Source organism: Desmodus rotundus, chromosome 6 (genome assembly GCF_022682495.2).
Source record: "Desmodus rotundus isolate HL8 chromosome 6, HLdesRot8A.1, whole genome shotgun sequence".
Taxonomy (NCBI): Eukaryota; Metazoa; Chordata; class Mammalia; order Chiroptera; family Phyllostomidae; genus Desmodus; species Desmodus rotundus.
In genome coordinates this window covers 117,030,010-117,043,398 of record NC_071392.1, presented here as the reverse complement: position 1 = coordinate 117,043,398, position 13,389 = coordinate 117,030,010, and the positions used below count along the sequence as shown (strand labels likewise).

The following is a 13,389-nucleotide window of genomic DNA, read 5'->3' as shown; positions in this document are numbered from 1 at the left end:
CAAACTCTTTTAAGATCATGGATGCAAACTACTTAAACAGGTATTAGCTGATCAAAAAAACGAGTATACTTGCCCTGGCAGGTATGGCTCACTCATTGAGTGCCAGCCTGTGAACCAAAGGGTCACTGGTTCGATTCCCAGTCAGGGTACATGCCTGGGTTTCAGGCCAGATCCCCAATGGGGGGCATGTGAGAGGCAACCACGCATTGATGTTTCTCTCCCTCTCTTTCTCCCTCCCTTCCCCTCTCTCTAAAAATAAGTAAATGAAATCTTCAAAAAAATTTTCTCTTTAAAAAAAAACAGAAGAAGCAGATATGGCTGGGACTGTTCTTTCTCCCCCTTTCCAGCTCTGAATGCAGAAGCAATGTCCAGAGCTGCAGCAGCTATATGGTGACTGAAATTAGTATGAGGCACCAAGGACAAGCATCTCAGACAAGACACTAGGCTGAAAAAGTGAAAAGTTAGAGAGCGTAGATCTCAGGGGACATCTCCAAGCAGCTAAGACAACCCCAGGAACTCCTTACCTTCAGAAGCAAAGAGAAAACCCCCACCGACCCTTACCTTTTTAATGATTTTTCTGTTTATTGAACCAGAACACATTCATAACTGAAACGTACACATGGGCACAGGTGCTTTGGGGGACAAATCCTTCTGTCATTTTGTTTTTAGGAATGTCACTTGTAAAATGCACGTGACTAGAATTTTATAAATCAGTCTGAAATTTCCCTTTAGTCACACTTACATGCTTAAAGTAAGTTCTGTCTCCACTTACAGTGCTGCTCAGGGGAGTTAAGGCTTGGGACACACTCTTAAAGAAACAACTCTCTGAGCAAAGAACAAGACCACACAGGGGGGAATAAAACAAACCAACCAACCAATGAGGAGAATTGATTAATGCCAAGTAACAGGGCAGACTAAGATTGAAGGACAAACCAGACACACACACTTTCTCCTCTGGATTGTGTTGTGTTCATTTATGCCTCTAGTGCCTGCCGTATGAATGTTCAGCAAGTATTGGTTAAAAGAATAACAAACAGGTAGACACATTAAGACAGATTCCCCAGTATTGGTTCTCAACTTGTTACTCAATTCAGGTCTTTGTTTGATAAACACTCTATAAGAGGGTACCCCAGAAACCCAGAATTATCTTCTGGAGGGTGAGACCCTTGTAGTACAGGCTTCCCCAGCTAGGTTAGTGTTCTAGGAACTCATCTGTATTAGTGTACCAGCTGGCATTATTGTGAGAGGCTGCAATCAGCTTCAGTAAATTTTTTTGAAGGCTCTGTCAATGCATTTGCACATTTCATGATGGGTGATTTATGAGCACACCTCCCCACACTGTGCTGAGTATTCAGCAGATTTTGACCAAAACCAGTGTGACCCCCCATGCCTCACCCTCCCTATTCAACAGATCTCACCCTGAGCAACTTTTGTTTTGTTTCCCCAGATGAAAAAAGTCCTCACAGGGAAACATCGTGCAGATGTGGAAGAGGTGAAACAAAAACCAGCAGAAGCACTAAAAGGCATCAGAATCCATGAGTTCCCTGGTGGTGACAGGGAGCAAGAACATCGGCTTTTTTGGTTTCAGGAATATTGCATCAAATGGAGAATACTTCAAAGGTGATTGAAGTTTAAATATGTAAAAATAAATGCACAAATTTTAATAAATTAATCCCGGCTTCTGGGCGGGGGCGTCTTTCCTTGTAAAAGAATGTTCTTCTTTAATGTTATTTTGACGTTTCAACATAAATATGGTGACTGAAAATAAAGCAATAAACAGAGTGGTTGTGTGTCAGCCTCCAAGGGAGGGGTAAGTACAAAAGGATAAGAGAGGGATGGAGAGGACGGGCGAGGGTGTTGGGTGGAGCAAGAGAGAACAATTCAGGGTCCTAGGACAGACCGGAAGTCAGGGTGCCAAGGCCGCGCAGGCTTCCGGCGTCACTTCCCTCGCGACTTCCAGCAAGGAACATGGCGGCTCTCGGTTGTGCCCGCTGGCTGACCCGAGTGAGGCCCGGGAGCAGGTCGCGCGAGGGCGGGCTGGGATTCGGGGGAGTTCTACTTGGCTCACTGCAGGACTCCAGACCCTACCTCACAGGCTTGTGTGTGTCTGTCGCAGGCGCTGGTCGCCGCCCCGACCCCCGGGGCATGGAGGGGCCTGTGCAGCTCTGCTGTGGCGCACGCCACCTCGCGCACCCAGGTAAGAGCAAGGCCCGCTCGGGTCTCGCCCATTCCCCCCACCCCTCCTGCCCAGCCTCTACCTCCACCCTCCACCCCCCGCCCCGACTCCTGCTCGCACTCCAGCTCTAGTTCTGATGGCCCCGGTTGCAGGCCGAGGACGTGAGGGTGGAGGGCGCCTTTCCCGTGACCATGGTGCCAGGAGACGGCGTGGGGCCTGAACTGATGCATGCTGTCAAGGAGGTGTTCAAGGCGAGTGGCCGGGGGGAATCAGCCGGCAGGGACCGTGGGGTGGGTTGGAAAGAACTTACTCCATCGTGACTCTGTAATTTTTGGGACCTGTCCCTGAAGGCTGCCTGTGTCCCAGTGGAGTTCCAGGAGCATTACCTGAGCGAGGTGCAGAATATGGCTTCTGAGGAGAAGCTGGAGCAAGTTCTGAGTTCCATGAAAGAGAACAAGGTGGCCCTCATTGGTATGTGCGCCCCCTTGCCGACGTGCCATTTTAAATCGAATGAACAAATGTTCGTTAAGTTTCCCTCTGCGCATACTAATGCATGAATTCCCCTGAGCTCCTACCAGACTCGTGGCCACTTGTTCCCACCAGTTGGGAGCACAGGAATTGAGAGGTCACATGCACTGTTTGTGCAGGAAGCCTCCAAGAACTGCCACTTTGTCATGAGTCTTCGCCATGGGTCCCCAAGTCTTGTTAATTGTGTTTCTAGGATGCCACTTCTAGCCACCTCTTTTCTCTCCTCCCTCCGCTTCCCTACTTAACTCCTCTCATTAGATGTTTTTGGCTTCCGGTTCTGTCCCTGCAGTCCATCTTCTCCATCTCTTCTCCTGGGATGACCTCGCCATGCCCTGTCTTAGCACAGGACAATTGGTTCTTTATACAGTGACTCTTAGCTTTTCGGCCTTCACTTCCACAGCACTTATTCTGTGCTGCGGTCACACGAGGCTGTGTTAGTTTCCAAAGACAGGTACTGTCTTCAATTACACTGTTTCTTCTGCCCAGAATGTTCTGATGCTGTCTGTCAAAATCCTCCTCACTCACTGCATTAGTTTCCTAGGGGTGTCATAACCAATGACCACACAGCCGGTGCTTTAAAATAACAGAAATTTATTCTTTCAGTGTTCTGGAGGCCAGAATTCCAGAAGTAAGGTCTTGGCAAGGTTCCCTCCGAAGGCTTTGGGGAGAGACCTTCCTTGGCTGTTCCAGATCCCAGTGGCACCTGGCGGCTGCAGGCGTTCTTTGGCTTGTAGCTGCATCACTCCAGTCTCTGTCCCCCGTTTTCATACGCCTTTCTCCTCTCTGTGCCCGTGTATCTGTTTCTGCTGCTTTTCTCGAATGAGGGCTTGCCGTTGGAGTTTGGGCCCACCCTAATCCAGCTTGATTTCATCTCAGGATCCTTAATTATATCAGCAAACACTGGATCCTATAATTTTTTTTTGGTTGAAAAAAAATCTCAAATAGGTAGACACAGAAACATCAGGAAAGGTCAAAGATTCACTAGCATTGTTCCTCAACATATTAAACCCAGGCTCTTTGATAACACGACAAAATCTTCTGTCCTCCTTTTAGGTCATTTCGAGGTTTCACCATAAATATGGTGACTGAAAATGAAACAGTAGACAAAATGTTCCTGGTTTTTACGGCACTGTTCTCCTTTGCCCCTTGCCTCTAGAGGAGTTTAAGGGTCACTGACTGGGAGTGGGCTATGGGAGACTGGGTTATGTGATGTCACTGAGGGGATTGGACACTGATCTGGGTTCCCTTGGGCTTGGCTTGTGCCTGACATTTTCCGCTCCCGCAACTTTGTTTATGCAGGAAAGATTCACACCCCAATGGAGTATAAGGGGGAACTAGCCTCCTATGATATGCGGCTGAGGTAGGTGGCGGGGACCGTGGGTCAGAGGGAGTACTGGGGCTCGGGGCACAGTGCTGATGGCTCTCCCCCACCCCCAGGCGTAAGTTGGACTTATTTGCCAATGTAGTCCACGTGAAGTCACTTCCTGGGTACATGACTCGACACAACAATCTAGATCTGGTGATCATTCGAGAGCAGACAGAAGGGGAGTACAGCTCTCTGGAACATGAGGTGATGCCCTAGAAATTGGGGTGGGGGGTGAAGGTGGGAAAGAGGCAGAGCTCCTCCTCTTTCCAGTGTCACTCAGCTGTTTCTCTCTTCTCACCCAGAGTGCGAGGGGCGTGATTGAGTGCTTAAAGATTGTCACTCGGACCAAGTCTCAGCGGATTGCAAAGTTCGCCTTCGACTATGCCACTAAGAAGGGACGGAACAAGGTCACAGCTGTCCACAAGGCTAACATCATGTGAGGACCATGGCTTTGCGTGGGGTAGGTCCCTGTGAAGATAGTTCTCTGTACTCTCTTGGCTGAACCTGTTTCCTTTGGCTCATGGACAGGAAACTTGGGGATGGGTTGTTCCTGCAGTGCTGTGAGGAAGTTGCTGAACTGTACCCCAAAATCAAGTTTGAGACGATGATCATAGACAACTGCTGCATGCAGGTAAGGCCCTCCCCACGTCTGCACTCTCACAGTGCTGAGGGAGGCTGGGGGGTGGAATTTACTTCTCTCCTCCGTGCCCACGTTTTCCCTTCCAGCTGGTGCAGAATCCTTACCAGTTTGATGTGCTGGTGATGCCCAATCTCTATGGGAACATTATTGACAATCTGGCTGCCGGCCTGGTTGGGGGAGCTGGTGTGGTGCCTGGTGAGAGCTACAGCGCAGAGTACGCGGTTTTTGAGATGGTGAGTGAGGTCACCTCCTCTCTTAGTCCTCTGCGTGCCCTTCTTCTGACCTCAGGCCCCTTGATAGCTTCCCCCCTCCCCCCCAGTGCCTCTTCTCAGTGTTCCTATCCTGACCTCTCTTCCCTGATGCCCGCCCCTGATCTTAGTTTCTGCATAACGTCTGCTCCCAGTGACTCTGGCCTGCCCCTCTCTCCACAGGGTGCCCGGCACCCATTCGCCCAGGCAGTGGGCAGGAATATAGCCAACCCCACAGCCATGCTTCTCTCAGCTTCCAACATGCTGCGGCACCTGAAGTAGGTTGTGGTGGCCTCGGGGAGGAGGCTGGGTGTTGTGAGGGGAGCGCAGGTGGGGAATTGGGGCCAAGGCGGAGGGAATCTCAGTTTCTTTCTTGTCCACATTGACAGTCTAGAATATCACTCCAACATGATTGCAGAGGCGGTAAAGAAGGTGATCAAAGTTGGCAAGGTGAGTTTAGAAAGGCTGTGGGGTTCAAGGCCTCAGCACTGCTGTCTGGGAAACCTGAACTGGGGTCTCCTTTCCCTCTAGGCTCCCAGAACAGCGGCTCTCTGATCTTGCCTGTCCCTCTCAGGGCTGCTCTTCGCCTCCCTTCTCTTGGCTGTTTCATCCTCTTGATCTCTTTTGCCTTTTAGTTCCCATCTGCTATTCCTTCTTTCCTGCTTCATCTACTTCAGGGGTGTCAAACTCATTTTCACCGGGGTCCACATCAGCCTCGCAGTTGCCTTCAAAGGGCCGAATGTAATTTAGGACTGTATAAATGTAACTACTCCTTAACTAGGGGCAAGGAGCTCGGCGCTGCCGCCGGGTAGAAACAAGGTGCCGAGCCAGATAAAACAAGGTCAGCCTGCGGGCCTTGTGTTTGCCACCTGTGATCTGTTGGCGCTTTCATGGGCCATCTTAATGCTAAACTTGCAACTCTATCTGGGGGGACAGCATGAGGGAAGGAGGAGCAGAGGGAAATGGCAGGCAGGACAAGGCAGGGGTGTCGGTGTCCTTCTCCACCTTCCATCCCATCCTCATTTGCATTCTGCCTTTGTCTTTCCCCCCATTTGGTGTGTCTCCTTATTTCCTCAGGGCATCTTCATCCTGTCTCCAGCCTGCATTTCCCATCTTACTTCCTGTCCAGTTTCCCATTCATTCTGTCCAGGCTGTAGCATAGCTTTAATAGTGGCTCTGGCCCTCAGAAGACCTGAGTGGGAGAGTCCACGTTCTTCCAAACCTGGCCACCTCCTTGTATCTCTGCTGCATGTCTTCTTTCTGGCCTTGTCACCCCTTCTGGTACTCCCATTTCTATCACAGCGCCCTGCCCCCCTTCATGGGCTCTCTTCTCTTCTTCCCCACGGCCGTTGCCTGTGGTGGATGTAGGTGCGGACACGAGACATGGGCGGCTACAGCACCACAACGGACTTCATCAAGTCTGTCATCGGCCACCTGCACCCATATGGGGCCTAGAGCCCTTTATTCCAACCTCATGAGGACCATACTACCTACACTCCCCTTCCGTACAGTGGACCAGAGAAGAGCCCTTAAACCTCTAGACCATAACCACTTGTGGGCAGAGCCTAGGTTGTCCCGGGGCTGGCTTCCTTAGGGAACTGTATGGGGTGTGGGGAGGGCTAGGGACGGGCCCAGGTCACAGGGATGACGACAGTTCTCCCCTGCAGGTTCGAACTCCTGACATGGGTGGCTATGCCACCTGCCGAGACTTCACTGAGGCTGTCATTGATGCCCTGTCCCACCCACAGCCACATAAAGGTGTCTAATAAAACATGTGCATCCAGTCTTGCGAACGTGTTTTTATTGGGATATAAGGGGTGGGTCACTGGAGGATACTGTCCATTCTAATCTTCCTGGGAGAGCTTTTGGAGCTTTTTCTTTTTCTTGGAGCTGCTGCTCTTGCTACCAGCAGCTTCTTCGGGTCCACTGCTGACTGGCTCCTCTTTGGAAGAAAATTTCCTCTTTTTCTTGGGGATACTCCTGTTCCCTGCCTCTTCAAGATCACTAACTGGTTCCTCCTTGGAGAGGGATTTCTTCCTCTTGGGGAGATGCCCACTGCCAGTTGTCTCCTCAAGATCACTACTAACCAGCTTCTCCTTGGAAAAAGATTTCTTTTTCTTGGGTTTGGGTAAAGGGACAGGTGAGTCTTCCATTCCATTCTCCTGAGGAACCTCCTGGAGCTTTTGCTTTTTCTTCTTTTTGGGTTTCTCACTAGTCTCCTAAAGGGAAATGGGCATGAAACAGTGTTGTCACCTACTGTATGAGCAACCCCCCACAACCACCCCACAAAATTCCAGCAATAAAGTAGGGCAGAAAGACTGCTGGAAATGCTGTTGATTTACCTGTTTCTGGGATGGTATGTAACTGTTAAGTAACTTAAAAGAGAAAAACCCACCATGCTGGTCACAATAGAGCCACCACCTGGAGTGCCAGAGGGTGCCTTGACACACCAGGTGACAAACCAGGCACTACAAAACCCCCAGGGAAGATTTTAACCTAACAGGTCAGAGACTTCCCTGCTCCCACCCCCACTATAAAAAGCTACCATCTCCAGACGCACGGCCCAAGGACAGCAGGGATTCACACTGCCCCCCGTTGCAGAATCCCGGGAGGCAGCCGAGGATACAACACACTTGCCCTGGGAACCGGTGTGTGCTACAACCAGCTCTCTGGGCTCTTGGACCAGTTCTCTCAGCACCTACCTCCTTCCTACAGAATCAAGAGGCAGTTTGAGAGGCTGCAGGTCCTTGTTTCAGTGCAAAGGCCTGGACTCACATCCTTTGTCCTGCTGTTGGAAACTCCTACAGCCCAGGATCTCCACTTTGGGCCCATCTGCCTACTGACCTCACACTCGTCCGGTGCACTGCTGTTTTCTGAAGATGCAAGGGCAATTGCAGCCAGCCGTTTCTTTTCCTTCTTCAAGCGTTTTCTCTCCTGTTTCTCCAGCTTCCTAGAAATCTCAGCAGCCGCTTCCTCTGCCTGGCCAAAGAAAAGTGCTGAAAACGCTCTGAAGACCCCTTGCCTTCCAAGCCTCTCTCCTGGCTTTATTGGATCAGGCTCATTAAATCAGTTTTTTGCCTCCACTCTACAAGGTCAGGCTGAGACAGTTCATCACCTCCAACGCTCAGCTATGGTTTCCCCTTCCCCAGCAAAACCCAAACTGACCTGAACCATTGCCTCCTTCATGACCTCCAGATTTTTTCGTGGAATCATTCCAGTCTCATAGAACGATAGCCGCTCCTCCACTTGTTCTCGAAGCTTCTCCCCAAATACACTTGTGGGTACCTCTGGATGTGTGTGTGTGGGCAAACAAAGCCTGTCAGCTCCTAAAGGGACAAAGTACTCCTCCACCCCCAGGGTTTCCTCTGCCCTCAGCTTCACTCAGACCCAAAGTCTCAACACTCACTAGGTGAACTGCTGTTGACGAAAAATGTTACCATCATTGTAGAAGCTGCTAAGGCATTCAGCCCCCCACTCCCAAACGCCAACTCCCCTAGCCATACCAGAGAAGCAATCAATTCGTGAGGCAATACTGCATTTGTTTGCCAGGTAACGGGAGATGCGGCCTTTGTTCTTAGCAGCTGCTCGGCCAATGAAAGTGGAGTGGAAAATAAGTCCGTATTTTGGGGTGTTACCCCTTGTCTTCAAGGCTCTGGGAGAAATATTCAGTGGAAAGTTTAAGATCAGAAACTTCAACCCTATTAGCCAAGGCAACTCCTCCCCAACCCGTCTCCAGAGTGAGCCTCAGGCTGGGTTGGGTCTCTGTCCCATCTCATGCCAACCCACAGCTCCCAGAAGCAGAGGGAAGGCATCCAATGTCGCTGACCTGGAAACTTGGTCCCTTTGCTGGGCCCTGGGAATCACTCAGACACCAGGGCTGGCCATCACCCCCATAGCAGAGGCCTGTATGTATAGGTCAGGATGCCCTGGTCAGCCATCACTGTGATCCCCAAACAAGCAGTGGGCACCAGAAATGGTACCTGAGTGTGGGCAGGTGCCCTCACTGGTACCTGAACAGGGCCTTTTCAGCCCCAAGGATCTGCACTGTGGATGCTGGATACTTGGCCAGGTTGGTGAGGCTGCCAGCATGAGCAATGAGACGTGCACCTACCTAGAGAATGATTCAAGGAATTAGTCACAGAAACTCGATTCGCCAACCCACCAACCGCATAATCCTGCTCACCTCTCCCCATCAAGTGCATGTGGGGAAAGCGTAGTAGGTCAGGAAATACACGGTACCATTCCTTACTCCCCCAGTTTCGTGTTTCCCATGACGCACCGCTTCCCCAATCAGGGCCGACAGGCTGGGGGCCACCTGGCTCATCTTGGACCGCAGGTAAGTGTGCAGGCTCTGGCGGTACTCTGACAAAGACACCACCCGGCTGGAGAAGCTCTCAATGTTTATCAGGTCAATGGCCGATATGTCCATGCCTGAAAGACACAGAATATGAATGTGGGAGCCAGATATTCAGAGTCTGGCACCTTATTTTGGCTGCTAGGCACTGTACTGACCCATGGAGGCCCGTGAGGCATCCAGAATAGCCTTAGCCTTGGCCCCATCCATTGTCAGCTCCTCCAGCTTCTCCAACTTTTCTTCATTCAGCTCCCTTCGGTTTCCAATGAACTGAGCAAGGCGGCAGTATGTAGCATTGTCATTGATGATCTTCACCAGCTCGGGAAAGTGATACCCATACCACTCCCTGCAAAGAGTCCACAGTGACTCCCTGGCCTCACTGCCATGTCTCAAAGCTACAGCCTCAGCCCTCCCCACACCACCTCAACTCCATGTCCCCCCATTCACAATACAGACCAGGCAAATGGCCTGGGCTGAGGTGTATATGGGGTGGGTTTACTCTGCCTTCTCTTTCTGTACAGGTAGTGTAAGAACACAGCCTGTGGTAAGCACTGGGAGGCCCAGTCCCCACTGTCACCCCGCGCTACCCACAGGAGCCAGTCATTATCCCAGGACTCAAAATTAGCTAACCCACAGGCCACAGAACCCATTCTCAAGGGTTGCCCCCGCACTTTACCTGACACGCATAGAGAAGGTATTGATGTCCTTATCCAGCTGGTCCAGGAGGCTAATGGACTGTATAATCATATTGTCCACCCGGTTCACATTGAACTTAACTTTGGCCCGAGAGTAACTGTGTCCCAGCCCCAGTTGGGCTTTACAAGCAGACAGATCGGTTAGGCCCTTCACCAAGTTGTGGAAGTGCACACGAACTCCTGGAGGAGGGTAAGACTATGAGCAAGGAAAGGCTCTGAGCTCGCTCCTGCACCCACGGGCACCAAATAAGCAGGACAGCTCCCCAGAAGCAATCTTAAGCATCCTAATGTTCCCACAACCCTCCTAAAAGATGCCAAGAATGGCATAAATGTTAGTTAACAGGCGGTGATCTCACCTCGAAGAATCTCAGCTATCACGCCTCCAGTCTGGCAATTGTACCCTAATTCCTCCTGTATAGCAGCACCAATCTTGGGGTCCCCAACCCCCAAGAGTACTTTCTTCTTTTTGGCTGGCAGGTGAGTCTCCAAGAACAGGCGGAGGTCCTCATGAACAACACCTCAGGACAAAAAAACAGCTCCCACTAACAGATTGAAGGATGCTCACATCGTAAAAGGGATTCTGTCCCTTCAACTGCTGATGATGGCACAGACCAACTGGTCCAGCAGAGCATGCTGGGATGGCATGCCTAGACCCCCGCCCCCCTCAGGCTTTGCTCAGAGACATGGAGACATCAGTGACTGCACTCAGGGGATTGACAGACTCAAGTCATCACTGCAAAGCCTGCATTAATCACGGGAGAAACAGCTCTCAGGTCCAATATAACAAGCATGGAATGCATAATTAAAAGCTTAAAGCATAACCTTGAGCACTATGAAAATATTTACCACCCGGTTTGCCTCCTGGGGCCAAACCTTTTTCTTCGTTTTTATGTATCAATATCGCTCTTTCCAATCAACTGAACCAAGTAGCAGAGAACCGCATGTGATTGGGTTTAGCACTGAACCAGTCCCTCCTATCAGTTTTCATTGATTCACAACTTTATCACTTGTGCCCACAAGGTAAGGTTGCATGATGGACTGCGTGGTTTAAATATAACGGCTTATCTTCCTGAAATACTTAGAGGTGGCCTACTCACCTTCAGACACAGAGTTGGCATTTTCCAAGGCAACCTGGGATGAGGCAAAGGGACAAAAGGCCACGAGACGAACAATGTTGTGGAACTTGCCGAGGTTGAGCACACACTCCTCCACCTAGGGGGCGGAAAAGAGGTAAGTGTCTTTCTTCCCTCGCTTTTGCCTCTAGGACGCAGTAAAGCAGCGGTTCTCAGCCCTGGGCACACTTAACAACAAACTGAACGCTAAGAATGAACCTATAATGGGCCCTAAATCTCGGTTCTGATTCGCCGGCCGGGAGGCTTCTAAATGATCCTAACACGATCCTAATCGTAAATGTAGGTAAGGACCCCCTGCTCTGGAGTTTCTGGGTCCAGCGCACAGCCCAACGCGTGAAGCCGGCCACGTGGGAGCGCGCGATGCATGCTGGGGCCGGTGCGACCGGCAAGACCACCACTTCCACCCACCTGCGGCTGCAGCAGGCTGATCTCCTCCACCTCCTTCAGCGCCAGCAGAGCGTAGCCGACCGCGTGCTCGAACAGCACGTGCAGCAGCACCTGGAAAGGGAGCCAGGGCACCAGAGTCAGCGCGGTCCCGGCCTTTGCCCGGCCCCACTCCCAGGGCGGGCCCGGCTCCGGCTCCGGCTCCGGTCAGGGCTGCGGCCCGAACCCAGGCCCAACTCCAGCTTTGGCCTAGCTCGCACCCCACAATCTTTCCTCACCATGGCGCCCGCTCCCGGCCCAGCTCGCAATGCGGTTAGCGGGCTCTGGCGCGCAGACCGTGACACCGGAGGCCACGCCCTCCGCGCCGTCGGCCAATCAGAGATCGGGGACGATACCTCTCTGAGCCTTCGGAAGGGTCTGCGGCGTGGTACCGCCCGGCGGGCTGTGGGGGTGGAGCGAGCGCCGGCGGGCCAGCCTTTTCCGGTCTGTGCCGCGGCGTGGACACGCCTGGTTGCGGGGCTACGCGGGCCGGGGCCGAGTTCTGCTGGCCGCGGGGCGGTTTGGAAAAGTGCTTTTCTGAGTAAAATAGTCCAGGTCCTCATGTGCTCATCATACAAGTTACGGGTCACAGAGTTCGGCGAAAACCAGCCGGGAGGCCCTGCACGGGCTGAGGTGACCATCCCCAGGCCGGAAGTGGTGGTCGAGTCCGCTTCACGCAGCGCCGGTGACTCTTGCGTCCGACCTCCGCCCCTAGGACCCCTTGGTCCCGGCCTCCCGCTAGGGGCAGACCCTCCCCCGGAGTCCGGAGCCGCGCACCCCTTCGTCTTTCCTGGAAGCGTGGCCTGGAGCAAGCTGGCGCAGACCCTGAGGGAACGTCACTCCTGGTGGATGGTTTTGTGCTTTCAAATTGTATTTTAGGTATTTCCTTTGCTAAAATGAGCGTGGCAGGCGATAAAGTAGACAAGAAAGACGACCCCACCTTTTCCTAGGTAGGGTGCTCCTTCCCCTTGAGCTCCTTTTGCGGGAACACGTGTTGCTTCCCCCGAGGAAGAGCCCTTAAATGTTAACGCCCAGTTAGCTCCGAGAGAACTGGAGCTGCGGCCACGCGCACGAGGGTGGCCTTTGGACACGCAGGCGACTTGCTTTAATAGTTGATATTAAAACTTGGCTATCCTAAAGTAGTATATATGCCGGTAAATTTTTGAAAACTCATTTTAAGCGTTTTTTAAAAATAACATTTTAAGTTTGTTTTATCTTTTTCTTAAGCAGTTCCATTACTTGGCAAAATCCAAGTACTGAGCTCACTCTTAAGGCCTGTTATATTAAACTTAAAAATATGGTTGGTAAATCTTAAAATTTCATAATCCCAACATTGCTTGCAAACGTTTGTTACATATATCCACTTACAATCACGAGTCTAAATCAGTTATTCCATTTCACATTTTAAAATAGAATTGCAAATTAATCTATACTGTTAAATTCTCTTAAGTGTTAAAAAAAACAGATTAAATAGATGGTTTCAAAATGTAATGGAGAATATTAATGCTATGACTTTGATTTAGTTCATTACTTGTATACTTAATTCTAAATATTCCCGGGGTTACAGGTGCTTATCTGCTAAGGTAGGGATTTTCAAAGACGTCAGAATCCACTAATGGATTGCAGAATTAATTTAGAAACAGAATGAAAGAGAATAGGAAATAATAGTATGTCACATAGAGTAAAGGATATTTATCTGTAAAACTTGTCTCAGCTAAACATACATGTTATGATTAAATATATGTAATATATACATGTAGAAGTACATATGTACACAAATACACATGTGTATATATATTTATTTGTTTTTGTGCATTAAATACAAA

The 13,389-nt window shown here is 50.7% G+C and overlaps 2 protein-coding genes and 5 non-coding genes across 9 annotated transcripts; 1 reads left to right on the top strand and 6 right to left on the bottom strand.

Moving 5' to 3' along the window:
• Nucleotides 1-1,925: 1,925 nt before the first annotated feature.
• Nucleotides 1,926-6,741, top strand: IDH3B (isocitrate dehydrogenase (NAD(+)) 3 non-catalytic subunit beta). 3 transcript variants are annotated; one of them, XR_002974688.3, is made up of 13 exons: nucleotides 1,926-2,004; nucleotides 2,117-2,197; nucleotides 2,329-2,427; nucleotides 2,527-2,647; nucleotides 4,004-4,064; nucleotides 4,142-4,274; nucleotides 4,373-4,506; nucleotides 4,599-4,701; nucleotides 4,797-4,943; nucleotides 5,142-5,236; nucleotides 5,348-5,408; nucleotides 6,327-6,527; nucleotides 6,626-6,741. XR_002974688.3 is itself a non-coding variant. In XM_045194609.2 (12 exons), the coding sequence occupies exons 1-12, from the start codon at nucleotides 1,969-1,971 to the stop codon at nucleotides 6,722-6,724; spliced, it is 1,170 nt and encodes a 389-aa protein (XP_045050544.1). In that variant the 5' UTR covers nucleotides 1,926-1,968; the 3' UTR covers nucleotides 6,725-6,741. The 3 variants fall into 3 exon arrangements, 2 of the variants coding, with proteins under 2 accessions (XP_045050544.1, XP_024415180.1); XM_045194609.2 differs by lacking the exon at nucleotides 6,327-6,527; XM_024559412.3 differs by having other exon boundaries at nucleotides 6,327-6,741.
• A 1-nt stretch (nucleotide 6,742) lies between these two features.
• Nucleotides 6,743-11,907, bottom strand: NOP56 (NOP56 ribonucleoprotein). Its single transcript, XM_024559411.3, has 12 exons — nucleotides 11,803-11,907; nucleotides 11,549-11,638; nucleotides 11,105-11,219; nucleotides 10,364-10,525; nucleotides 9,989-10,187; nucleotides 9,471-9,658; nucleotides 9,238-9,389; nucleotides 8,969-9,069; nucleotides 8,462-8,610; nucleotides 8,124-8,245; nucleotides 7,803-7,937; nucleotides 6,743-7,177 (listed from the first exon to the last, which is right to left on the bottom strand). The coding sequence occupies exons 1-12, from the start codon at nucleotides 11,803-11,805 to the stop codon at nucleotides 6,803-6,805; spliced, it is 1,791 nt and encodes a 596-aa protein (XP_024415179.2). The 5' UTR covers nucleotides 11,806-11,907; the 3' UTR covers nucleotides 6,743-6,802.
• Nucleotides 8,008-8,078, bottom strand: LOC112304306 (small nucleolar RNA SNORD57). The gene has a single exon (XR_002974749.1). It is a non-coding gene; the product is annotated as a small nucleolar RNA SNORD57 (small nucleolar RNA).
• On the bottom strand, nucleotides 8,336-8,406 carry LOC112304307 (small nucleolar RNA SNORD56). The gene has a single exon (XR_002974750.1). It is a non-coding gene; the product is annotated as a small nucleolar RNA SNORD56 (small nucleolar RNA).
• LOC112304261 (small nucleolar RNA SNORD86) lies at nucleotides 8,817-8,906 on the bottom strand. The gene has a single exon (XR_002974713.1). It is a non-coding gene; the product is annotated as a small nucleolar RNA SNORD86 (small nucleolar RNA).
• LOC112304311 (small nucleolar RNA SNORA51) lies at nucleotides 9,742-9,873 on the bottom strand. Its single transcript, XR_002974753.2, has one exon. It is a non-coding gene; the product is annotated as a small nucleolar RNA SNORA51 (small nucleolar RNA).
• On the bottom strand, nucleotides 10,679-10,746 carry LOC112304264 (small nucleolar RNA SNORD110). The gene has a single exon (XR_002974715.1). It is a non-coding gene; the product is annotated as a small nucleolar RNA SNORD110 (small nucleolar RNA).
• Nucleotides 11,908-13,389: the final 1,482 nt, after the last annotated feature.